The sequence below is a fragment of the Odontesthes bonariensis genome, chromosome 7 (genome assembly GCF_027942865.1).
Source record: "Odontesthes bonariensis isolate fOdoBon6 chromosome 7, fOdoBon6.hap1, whole genome shotgun sequence".
NCBI lineage: Eukaryota > Metazoa > Chordata > Actinopteri > Atheriniformes > Atherinopsidae > Odontesthes > Odontesthes bonariensis.
This window is the reverse complement of record NC_134512.1, coordinates 13,931,887-13,945,056: the sequence shown is the minus strand read 5'-3', so window position 1 is coordinate 13,945,056 and position 13,170 is coordinate 13,931,887. Positions and strand designations below refer to the sequence as shown.

Here is a 13,170-nt window from a genome sequence, read left to right as displayed (position 1 = left end):
GTTAATGGTTCTTGTCTCGTGACATAATTAAGTTGCAAACGTAATTGCATTACATTCAGCTGCCATAGGACACCAAACAAGAAGAAGAAGAAGCAGCAGCAGCAGCAGCAGCAGCAGAAGAAGAAGATAAAACACAGTTGCTCCAATGTTGCGCTAACACAACTATGATGCTTTGGGTGATACAGTGAAGGAGGACAGAGCTTAGCACCAGGTGATTAAAAGCACGTGAAAGCTGACATCTGGACTCACTTTGGATTTTATTAGTTTGCCAGAAAGCAGGAACGAGCGTTTAAAAAGCAACTTGTAAAAACAGTTGTATTATAGCGGTGATACGATTAATATGAGAAACCAAACTAGCTTGCTAGCTGTGGACGAAAGGCCTACAACCTTAAGGCACTCAGCCAGCCAACCAACTGGTCAAGAATTAACAAGCTGCTGTTAAACTTTGTGCTTCAACTCTTAAGAGAGGGAGGAGAATCTCCAAATCTGTGGTCGCTTTCAAAACTAAGCATCTACAGACATGTTGGTTTGTAGAAAACCACGGGTTACACCAGCCTTTGAAGCTCTAGGAGCCATGCTTTGAGCAGACTATGCCCTTGGAAAAACACCTCTACCTGCACTTTACAAAATTCAAGATTCAGAGGGTAAAGCTAGTCGAATAACTATTGTATGACTTGTATGTAACATAAAGAATGAACACCACCGAGCTTGGTAATGGAAAGATGCAGCTTTTGTTTTTATGTAAGATGTCGGCTGTCAGAATTAAAAAATAAATAAATAAATTAAAAGAGAATTCAGACTGATTTCCCTGTTTATATCTGTAAATGCCTTTATTTTATGTAAAGCACTTTGAATTGTTTGTACATGAAATGTGCTATATAAATAAATTTGATTTGATTTGATTTTGATAAGTGAAAATGTAGTTATGTGCAGTAATATACCACCTTAAAGATGGAAGATATTGGGTTTGAAATTAAAAGAATACTTTATTGATACAAAAGGGGGAAATCATATTGTTGCTGTATTGATAAAAAATAAAACAATATATAGGATTTACAAAATGAAAACATAGACGATAAACAAACATGAGAACAAATAAAAAGGCATTACGCATTTCACCTGAGAGGAGCTCCGCCTCTTTGGATTTCGTTCTAAAAGGAAGATGCACCTTTAAATGCATCAAATCGTTGACAGGTGGATCTTAATCCAATCAAATCTTGACATTAGCAAAAATTCATGTACGAGTGAGACTATGTTCTCCTCTATGTTTACCAGCACTATTGCTTTGCTCAAAAACAATGCCTCTGTGAAACAAAACTGTTCATCATAATAGGCTGTGATTGTGTCTGGCTTGGTAATAAAACCTCATAATAATCATCAATAACGATTACAAATTAATAATATTCAGAATGAATCATTTAATAACCAGCAATCTGGCTATGTAGCTTTGAGGCATCTTCTCATTTTCCTTGCTCCTCCAGACCGTATATAGATTACGTTGAATGAGTGGTTGCAAACACCATCTTCTTCAATGTCGTTCCTCTTTTCTGTGTTGGATTAATTTCAATAAAAGTGGAAATGCATCACATCCAACTTGAGCAACCCAAATAAACACTGAGCAGGTGTGACTTCAAGTAGATTTTGTTTTCAGTCACCACTGTCTGAGGTGCACACAGAAAGTTTGCATAAAGAAAGCTGAATATCAACTGGGCTTTTTGGCGCTCCAACTGCAATGCTATGCAGACAGACCAGTCCACAAGAATTAATACCAACAACGTGAATAAAGCTTTAAGGCAAATGACAACAAGATAACTCTGTCTGATAGAAGCAGCCTATTTGAAAGGGTTGACCTTATAAATTATATTAAATAAGAGAGAACACACCTTTATAAATCTCTCACTGCCACCAGAGGAGTCCACGACAGCAACAAAAGGACTAAGTGAGATATATTTCATGAATTTATCTCGTCATATTTTATGACATTCCAGCTTGTTGGATTAAATCTTTGGCCGGTAAGTTGGTGTGTCGCATGGTTAGTGAGCATTATGTGCAGAGTAATGGACTGTAGTCTTGGATAACATTAAATTTCACCTAACACAGAGTGGTTATGTGTCTGGAAAATGGGATTTTGGAAGAATATTATAGTCCCATCAGTTGACATAGGATGCAATCAAACATTTGCTCATTACCTGGAAATGACCGGGTAACTGTGCAAAACCAAAAGCCGGTGGAATGTACTCTCAGTTTTTCTAGAGCGTCACAACCAGCAGAGCAAACAGTGGGATTGTGGATAGCAAAACCTTAAGTGCAAATTACACTAACGCCACATGTTTTAAGGGAGACAGCTATAAATAGAAAAATGACCTGTAGACCAAGATGTGAAGAGACAGAAGGACAGAGACATGGGGAAAGGCTCTGTTAGACGTCTACTCCAGGGTGATTCAGTCTGTCAACGCCCACAGAGTTTGCCCATTCTCATGAAAACAATGATTCTGACTCCGCTCACCAAGTGCACAACAAGACATTTAGCTGTAAACTCTGGTCTGGAACTCCTACGCAAACACAATGCTTTACTGAAAAGAAACAAAAAAAAAAATCATTGAACATTTTACCAAGTAACGGATATAATGATGCTCTGTGACAACTCGTTAAATGCCGATACACACTTGGAAGTCTCGATGACATTTACACTTAATCCCTGGTATTTAACACACGCACTCACTGGCATACACTTTCTGTAACCAACGCCCACTCGAAGAAAACGAAGCTGAAACATAATTATTGAATCTGTAAATACACAGACACACCAAGGAAAAAGGTATTTCTAAGAATTGCCTTGAACAAATAATCAGTTACGTGATGATCCCATAATCACATTAGTGATAAAAATCCCATTACCTCCTGATTATACATCACCCCCTCTGCTCTCTATAAGTGCCTTATAGAGCTAGCACCAAAGATGGTGGGAAAATGACTAAGCCATTTCCTCTTAAAGCCTCCAGCCCTACAAATCCTTGCCTAGCCCATACTCTTATACAATACTGCGAATGAAGATACTGCATTTAACTTTAAACTCATTGTTCGCTCATGATATCCATTTAGGGACTAAAGATTAACATAAAACCTTTTAGGAGCAAATATTAAAGCTATGTGCCCACAGAAATTATGCACCTGAACCAGAGAGACGTAGCAAACTGGTGGTTTGGGAGAGAAGAGTGATTTTGTTTTCATGCCGATCTTTGTGAAATGGGGCGACACCCCCGTTTAACTCTTGTGGACTTGAGCGGCTTAATGTCACATGCACTAAATCGCCAAGTTTGCAAAACGGCACAGTGGTTCAGAAACGGAGCATCATCTTGGAGGATTAATTTTTAAGTCTCCCAACATTCAACACCTCTGCCTACGACCCAATCACTAATTAACACGAGAAAAAAAAAAAAAAAAAACTGCTCTCCGTTAAGTGGTGTAATTGACAGAAGAGATGCTCGAAAAAGTGTTTGTGGTTTGGTGAAATGAGGGAAAGAGATAGACAGGAGAAAGAAAACCATTATTTTTTCAGTTAAAGCGATCTCATAAAGAAGGCATGAGAGAGACGAGGATAGCCTCGTTGAAAGCAGAGACTTTTTTTTGGTTGCTCTGTAGCATTGTGTGTTTAGAATATGTAGATGCATTCTGTGAACAGAATACTGAACATGCCATTTTATCCAATTCAGTAACACTGTAGATTAGTACCAGATTGGTTCTTCATCTAGATCGATCCGCACTCCAACATAAGCTTTCTTCTGCTCTGCAGTGTCATAGCTTTCGACTGTATTCAACTAAAATAACTGCAGCTATCCAAATCAATACAAAAAGAAGTCGTTTAGACAAGCTTTATGTCAAGTCACATGCTTATGATTTAATACAATGCGGTGGATCATAAAGAGCATTTAATACTCACAAATACCGAATCAGATTTTCGTAAACCCCTACGACAAATGTTTGCAAGGATAACGAGGGACAAAACATCTGGCTTTGAAGCCTAAACAAAGCTCCATCTTAAAAAAAAAAAAAAGAAAAAAAAAAAAAAGAGCAAAGCTGAGACAAATTCATTTAGTAAACACGTCTTTCAGACAATCCTCTTTATTTGAGGAGGCTGGAGTAGGAAAGGGAGTATGCTGAACCTCCTACGCATATTCTTAAGAAGTAAGAATGCTGTTCACTGGCGTATAGAGCACTCAAACAGCTCCACAGAGGCACATGCAAATGAAGTTAAAACTCAAGTGGGGCAACAGGGGAAGAGGGGACTAAATAGTGACTCACTGTAAAGAGCCGAGCACAAACATGAGAAAACTTTGCTCTGGGAGAATTTTGATCTATGAGCGACTTAAGATACCACTGAGTGAACTATTTCTACTTCTACGTTATTTACTTCTTACTGTGTGCCACAACTACTGAATTACACAAGCCAAAAATAAATGGAAGCTGAAAAGCTTGCAAGTAATTTAAATGACCTACAAATGACATATAACAACCTTTCTTCACACTTTGAAAAGACTGGCTAATTATTTCTGTCCATTTCTGACACTTCATTTCAAAACAACTGTCTGACAGCGTCTCAGGGAATATTGCATGCCCCACTTCAGCCTCAAGAAGCTGAAGAGGCCACACTTCAGCGATGCACCACACAAATAAGAGGGCATGGAGGAGTCAAATCAGTAGCCTGACTACGTCATACTCACGATTCTAGTCAGAATGTGAGTCTGATACCGCTCGATAGAGTTTTGAGTAAGGGGCGTGTTTCAACCGAACCAGGAGAAAAAATGCCTCTTCACTCAATTGGATAGACCTACAACCAATCAGAGCAACGTAGTATGTGACGTAGATTAAGCGACACACACTTGTTGTAGGAAGGACGGCAAAAACATCTTTTCTATCGATAAAAGTCTTTATCGCGTTCCTCTGTTCCTCTTTCAAAATGAATGCAATGTGGAGATCCTGTAGAACAGACTCGATGGCAGAATCTACACACCCTAGCTCTCCAGCGGCAGCCATGTTTGTTTCAAACGAAGTCAAACCAAGCGCTCTTTAGTGACGTAGTCGATAATGTCCCTGTTGGTCATCTGTCCATCATCGTATAAAGCCCACCCTGGCAATCTGATTGGGTCGACCGATTCTTGGTCGGGCATAATGATTTCCCAACTGAGCAGAGCCAGACCGAACTTCCTGATCAAAACTTTTATGGGCGGGGCTAAGTTCGGCTGGCACCCAGGCTTTCAAATCAGGGCCCTCTCTCTGATACTCAACTTTGATGTTCAATCACACTGTAACAATGGCATCTCCTATTGATAATGTATCAAATTTGAAAAATAATAATATCAGGGTGAAGAACTTACATTGCCTTGGTTGATGAAACCATGTTCCCTGGCGATGCGGTCAGCCTCTTCTGCTCCTCCATCGATCTGAACAGCCCAAGTGTTGGTGTAGACCTCTGTAGCATCAGCCCACCTCAGTTCATGCGTCAGCAGGACACAACCTGTCCATAGGAGCAGCAAGGCCACCCGTGCATCCATTAAAAGGAGAGCTCTTCGCAGAATGTCCTACTCGTCTGTCCGTCACTGCTTCCCAGGCAGAGTGGGGCTATTCTACCTTACAGCAGAAAAGTAGAACAGTGGCCTAGAGATGAGAGGACAGAGCAGGCTATAAACAAAAACACATTTTGTTTTTCTTTTTAACTGGGTCACTCTTTGGCCTGAATTACCTATTTCAGATACCATTCAGACACAAATAAACACAAAACTATGGCGGAAATAGACAGCAGACCTTATCGTGTAACTTCCTGTCCACTATCAGATTATGTGCAAAAAAGATCTTAATAAATGTCCAAAGCAGAAATGTTACGTCAAAACAGACAAAGGCTCTGCCAAAAACAAAATTACTTCTCAATCCAGCTTTTTCAGACCCGAAACGGTAATGTATGATAATGATATACAGTATGCATGTTGCTGCAATACAGAAAGAGCTTCACGCAAACCAATACTGCTAATAGCAAAAAGAGACAGAGCGTTTCTGAGGGAGACAATGTCTAAATCTTTACTCAGACACTGCTCTTCGTTTTAGCATATTCTGGAACGTAAATTCAACCAAGCACATATTTGGCATGACATGACGATGTCCAACATATTCTCACTGAACAGTAACATAACAATCGTAATAAAAATGAGCCATTATTTAAGCAGAAGTTAAAACAAACAGATTTTCAACTTGGACCATTCATGCTGACCTTTGATCTGCAGCTCTCTGTGCCATGTAAGAAAGGAGCCTCTAAGTCACACTTAAAATGGAAAGATTTGAGATAAATTAAGTGAGGCAGAGCAAGAGGAGAAATAAGGTGTGGGTGACTGCCAAGTATATTGGTTGAGTCTAAAAAAAGAAAAAGAGGAGGGAGAGGATGCAGACCTAAATGTCTGCTGCGTGTCACTGCTGATGCTATCAAAATGGCACCAATATGCCACTCAGAGGGTCACTCCCTGCTACACCACAAATAGAAACAGAAATAGAGGATACTCTAGGGTTTTTCCACCAAAGTGGTTCCAGTGCTGGTTCAGAGCTAGAGCAAACTGACTCCAGCACTGAAAAACTGCTGTACCATTTCTTTACTAAACCAGAGCAAATAGTGGCTTACATCAGGAGCTGGAGGCAGGGTTATGGAGACCAATCGCATGTCTAAAAATCCAGACCCAGAGAGACTGTAGCATTTAATCTGCTCTTCATAAGAGATCAAAAGTAAACTGCAACATGGGTGTGAAGTCGACGCAGCGTTCCTTTAATATTTCCTGCTGTTTTAAATAGTCTGTGAAGAATATCCAATGCACAGCAAAGAGCTGCACTCACAATAACCATTTGCCACTTTTAAACAGCTGCGGTTATGTAATAAAGTCAGCTGGTGTTCTGCATTTTGGTTTTCTAAAACTGGATGTGATGAGCAAGTGGTGGATAGGACTAGCTGCTGAAACAATGTACACCAATGTAATTTTCAATCACAAAAGCTCCAGAGTTGGGCTAACACATGCTGCAGGAATAACATCGATATGCTTTGGCAAAGTCTCAAACACAAATGAACGGCACTGCGTTGCACATCCAATTTCTTTAGTGTTCAGTTTGACTGAAGCTATGGAACTGACAACAGTGCATAATCACGTCTTCATTAAGAACCTTTGAATAAGGCGCTAAATACCCTCTCCTGGGTACAACCTTTGCACAGTTCTCACTAAGCACGATCCAGTAGAGGTAGTTTTGGCATCTGATGAGGATGACTCCGGTACATCTTTCTTTGTAGATTGTTTTGGGCACACTCATCTTGGAAGACAACCTGGACAGACCCAGAGTTTGCTGGAGGGATACATTTTTCATCTGGCCTGGGAATGCCTCAGTATCCCCCAGAAGGAACTGGAAAGCATAGTTGGGGAAAGGGATGTCTGGAATCTCCTGCTTTAACGGGTTGCCACTGTGACAAAATTTTGGATAACAGAAGAAACCGGCCTGATGAATGGATGGATGGATGGATGGATGGACTTTGCAGGTACGTTGTTTCAATCATCTTGTTGAGGTTGCCCTGTCTTTCATACAGTGTAATCCAAGCCTGACTAGATGATGTCGTGATCCTATCTCTGGTGAAGGCATATCATCTGTAGCAGGAGCCCTGGCTGTTCTTGCACTTGAAGATATCACAGATGTAAGGATAACTTATCTAAGAGTAACGTATGACATAAGTTTTGAATGTCATGCAAAAAGGTGCTTTGCATCAAATGTAAGGATCACAAAGTATCACAGCCCAAGCACTTATCGATTTACACTGAAAGAAAATCTTCTTTTATCTCTTTCACAACACCGGGCTGAGTTTTTTAAGCCTAAGACTGAACAAAAACTTTAGTGAATATGAACTTTTCTTGAGAATAAGACTTACTACAAACTCGGGACTAAACTTGTTTGAAATTAGCATGTTTGTCGGGATATTCTAATACCGAAAACGCCATCCTCTTTCATTTGTCCAAATCCTACCAGTTTCCAAAAAGTTGTAAGCATCCATGTTGTTTAAAGTAGGGAGAAACTCACAGAATGCATCTGTGGCTTCACAGATACATTTGGATGGGGGTGTGATTTAAGCGCGTCAGGAGAGGTGGTGAAAACATGACCAGAGGCTGTCACTCTTCCCGTAGAGCAATTCTTCTGAGCTCATTAGCTGCTGTACTGAAGCCACAAAAACAGGGGTCTGCTGTCACCGAGATGGCTGACAGAGGAATGAATAGATAGAGAGAGAGAAAAAGAGGAAGGAAGAGAGTGGAGGGGTACCTCCCCTTATACAGCACTGCGGAAAATAACGAGCAAATTATAAGCAACACTCAAAACACCTTCTCTCCAAACACAGCCTGAAGAGAAGTTAACAAGAGGCTGCTTACTCTTACAATTTACATCAAAGCCCTAAAAATGAGATGAAACTTTAACCTTCAAACCACAGGGGAGCTAAGACTTTGGAATCATGACTCCAATGAAAACAGAACAACAGTTGCATAACCTCTGCTGAGATTAGTGCCACCCTGGAATCAATGAGCCTGTGGAAATGCAGGAGCGCATAAGTGACCTGCAGTATGCTAAAATAACATCGGAGCCTTGAATTAATAATTCAGCACCTTCTGTTTCATATTATTGCGAAACCTCTGAGTGTGGCTCATGCAATCGTGATTAGGATGGTATGTAATTTTGATCAATCCATTTTATCATAAAACACTCTCCTCGCGAACAGGTCCGGTTCCGATCAAAACACTCTGCATAGATGATCTGTGTATAAAATTCATAATAATGTAAATACTCCTCTCATCTCTTGCCCCAAAATCAACAGCTGAGGTGTCAGTAAGGAACACAGTTGCAAATACTCAGCTACAGTGAGAGGAGGGCAAAGATGGATCAGCAAGGCACTGCACACATCAGTTAGTATTTTGATAACCTGATTAAGCCCTGAGGTAACAGCCTTTACAGACATGCAGGATTTAAGGTCTGTCAGGAGCCAGGGTTCATTATCATGCAAGGGAAATGCCCGTCAAAGTCTAGTATTATAGAAATATCAATAGTTTATCAATAATATTAACATTTCATCACCATCTTATTGATTTTAGTATTACTGCGTTGCCCTTTGCTGATCTTACGGGCTTTATCAAAGTAATGCAATACAGTGGAGCAGACTGATTTATCACAGTGGCTTATAACGAACAGATTGATACTAGCTGCAGCTTTACGTACATATACCCTGCCCGTCACCACCTGGATTCAACTAAGCAAACAACTATGAACCTCCAGTTGGATACAACTGACGCAGTAAGTAGCTTCTCATTTCTTAAACAGCCATATTGGAAGATGCATCCTGTGGTCGTGGTAAAGATGTCTCAGAAGGGTCAAATTATTCACTTTGGTGAAATCACATTGAAAAAAAAACAACAACAGTAGAACTCACGGCTATGTTTAACAGTGAGAGTTAGAGCATTTCCACACACACAATATGAAGGGAACTCAAGGGATTGGCACTTAACAGCTGTGTAGCCTCAAGAAAACCACTTATCAGTGAGGCTAATCGGAAAAAAGGCTTAAAGATAAAGATAAAGGCATAAAGATTGGACTCTGGACAAATGGAAGAAAGTCCATGTGGTCTGATGAGCCCAGATTTACTCTGTTCCAGAGTGATGGGCACATCAGGGTAAGAAGAGAGGCAGATGAAGTGATGCACCTATCCTGCCTGGTGCATACCGTACAAGCCTGTGGGGGCAGGGCTATGATCTGGGCTTGCTGCAGTTGGTCAGGTTTAGGTTCAGCAACATTATGTTCCCAGAGAATGAGGTCAGCTGACTACCTGAATATACTGAATGACCAGGTTATTCCATCAATGGATTTTTTTTTTCTTCCCTGATGGAACAGGCATGTTCCAAGATGACAAAGCCAGGGTTCATCAGGCTCAAATTGTGAAAGAGTGGTTCAGGGAGCACGAGACATCATTTTCACACATGGATCTCAGATCTTAACCCTCTGGGGTTAACCCCATTGATAATCTTTGGGACGTGCTGGACAAGACTTTGCGCAGTCATCATAACAAGATCTTGGCGAAAAATTCATGCAACTCTGGACGGAAATAGATGTTGTGACATTGCAGAAGCTCATTGAGACGATGCCACAGCGAATGCGTGACGTGACCAAAGCTAAAGGCTGTCCAGCGAAATATTAGAGTGTGGGACTTTTTTTTTGGACGGGCATTGTATTTGTAAAGGCTGGAAGAATAACTGTAACGAGCCAACTGTTTCCCCATCTAAATATGTCACAATTTCGCTGCAAATCAAGTCTATTGTTCTTTGCCTTAGTATGTTATATTCACGGTAGCTGCCAACCATGAAAGACTTCCTGTTCCACTTGTTGAGTCTGGCCTCAACAAGTGTCACCCGCTCCATTTCAATTCAGCTAGAGTTACTGATTTGTCAATTTGGGCATTAAAAATGGACTAGAAATAAAAAAAAATATTTAAAAAAATCCCAAATTTTTGGTTAAAAAAAACCATGCTTGTAACATTTGGCGCATGGACAAGCAACTACTAATATGATGTACAGGGATACCAGAAAGAGTACACAGATGAAGCTATTTGTCGCCTATGCTCCGTGTCAACAGGCTTTCATCATGTTAATGTTTGTTTTAACTGGTTTTAACTGGTGCTCTTTTAATCAAAATCAGTCTTGCCCTCTTTTTAGGCTCAGTTCAAAACTGCCACACATTTGAATGACTGCTGAAAACACATAATAGATCACGCAAAACACTAAATAAAATAATGATTTCATGACAAAGCCAATGGGGAGGGGCTGTGTTTGATTACATTTTTCACATAGAAAACGAAGGCAAGCTTCTAAAAAAACGCCCTGATTTGTCAGCTCCAACAGCCTGAACAGCCAATGTCCATCTTTCAACATTATACATTCATTCACTCATTCTTTCCCCAATGCCCGCTTTATCCTATTCAGGGTCACTTGGACTTGGAGGGGGGGGGGGGGGGGGGGCTGGAGCCAATCCCAGCTGCCACTGGGCAAGAGGCAGGGTACTATCTGGACATTTTGCCAGTCCATCACATGGCTGACAGAGAGACAAATGAGACAAATAACCATGCGCAACCACACACGGGGTCAGCTTAAAATCTCCAGTCAACCAAACAAACATGTTTTTGGATGGTGGGAGGAAGCCAGGGTACCTGGAGAGAACCCATGCATGCACAGGGTGAACATACAGACTCCCCCTCAACATTGGCTCAAATTTAGATTTGAATTAGAAACAAAATTAGTACACGCACCAAAGTTCTGGAGGGGTAATGGACATTTTTGTTCATGTTTTTTTCCCCCCAGAATACCACAATAATCCTAACACAGCCCTCTCGTCACTATTGGCTCTGATTGTGCCACAGAGGTAACAGTGAAAGGCAGGTCATTTCAGAAAATATCAAGTTTGATTTCGGGGGGGACTTTGATATCTGTTTTAGTTTTGGAATTAAAAATGCAGCACTCGTAACTGAGTGATATGCTCAGTGAACGACTCGGGCATCGTTTCCAAAGCTATGTTCAATACCCCCCAAAAAAAGAAAAGATCTCATAACACCCTGTCAAAGACGAGACGTGAGACGAATAAACTGCCATTTTCTCCTTCCATCACATATCTGGAAAACACTTGACCTTCAGCTGCTTAAAGTGAATGTCAAATAGCGTAAAAAAGTGATGTATCTCACAAAGAGAAAATGCATTAGGTTAAGTTTCTCTGCATCAGTATCACGCTGGTGAAATATGAATTCCTACAGTTCATGTGGCCGTACAGGCAATTTGCATTGGGGATGACAAGAATACAAATCTATGACAGACCATATGCAGCACTCCAGCTCTATTTCAGGCAGCCCATCAGCCAAATCAACACCCACCATGTGCTCTGGGCTGCCCTCTCACTGAAAACCAAGGCACACGAGCGGGCTGCAGGATTTGTGAAGTACCACTGACAGCCAAATATCCTCTCCCGAGAGGCAAAATTGCTCCAAGTTAGAGTGCAATTGGAAAAACAGGGGCAGCACACAGGCACGCCGTTGCTCTGTCACAACAGCAGGCCATAGCTGATAGATGTAAGCTGTACAATGATCATCTCAGACGCACCGATGTGACTGAGAACACCCCGAGTGCCACTGAAACCCGATCCATCTAGGTGGAGTGGAGAAGCAGCAGAGAATCAATTGTGTAAATAAAGTCCCACCGAAAGATTCAACCAAATTTCTAACAGCACATCTTGGCAATGTTCCCTTTGTTAAATATCCCTCCATCCACAACACTCTCCGCACCTAGTTTGCAGAAGAGTTATATTGTTGACAAGTTTGTCTGGACACAGCAGAGATTGTCCATCAGTTCCCCCCCCCCCCCCCCCCCCCCCCCCCCCCCCCCACTGCATTCCTGCTTTATGGCTCTTATAAAATGTGTGCTCCAACAAGCTGGAGAATCACCAGTGATATATCATCCGGTACTGGTGGGGACGAAGCGACTGAGCTGCAAAGTTGGTGTTTTAGGGCTGAGGCAGCCCAACTTCCTCTGACTATAAACACATCTTGCAAATCCTATTAATAGCTTTGAGCTTGGGAGGGGAGTAGACCGAACAAAGACAGGCAGAAAATGTGAGATATACCATTTTTGAAATGGTAACACAGCCGGCCGAGGAGGATGCTTGGAGCCACACTGTAGCCGGTGACCTTGACTTCCCTTCTTGTTGATAATCCCAATGGAAATTAAAAGGATAACAATGTTTGCCTCAGGGCAAGAAGGGATGGAGAAAATCTTTTGAAGGTTTAGCTTTTCAGCCTGTTTGCTCAAACTGAGCACACTGTGATTTGGTCCAAACTGTCAGAAATACAGTGGAGCTGCACTAACTGGGAATTTATTACAGCAGTTCACGGCTCACACTGATAAAAGTACTTGATGAGGGCGTTACCTTATTATGGCTCCAGGGTGAAAAAGTAGGAAGAAGGGAAAAAAAGGAAACCTAAGAGAGTGTGTGTGTGTGTGTGTGTGTGTTTGTGTGTGTGTTTGAGAAAGAGAGACAAAGAGGAGCATAAATGCCCCAGTGTTATTTCCTGAGCCCCGC

At 41.4% G+C, this 13,170-nt stretch overlaps 1 protein-coding gene across 2 annotated transcripts in view; it reads right to left on the bottom strand.

Annotated features, from left to right (window-relative positions):
* furinb (furin (paired basic amino acid cleaving enzyme) b) overlaps positions 1–13,170 on the bottom strand; it is a 95,439-nt gene that overhangs the window by 81,431 nt on the left and 838 nt on the right. For both annotated transcript variants that reach the window (XM_075469553.1, XM_075469554.1), the window contains exon 2: positions 5,376–5,655. In XM_075469553.1, the coding sequence (XP_075325668.1) occupies positions 5,376–5,552 (177 nt within the window). In that variant the 5' untranslated portion in view covers positions 5,553–5,655. The remainder of the gene's footprint in view (positions 1–5,375; positions 5,656–13,170) is intronic.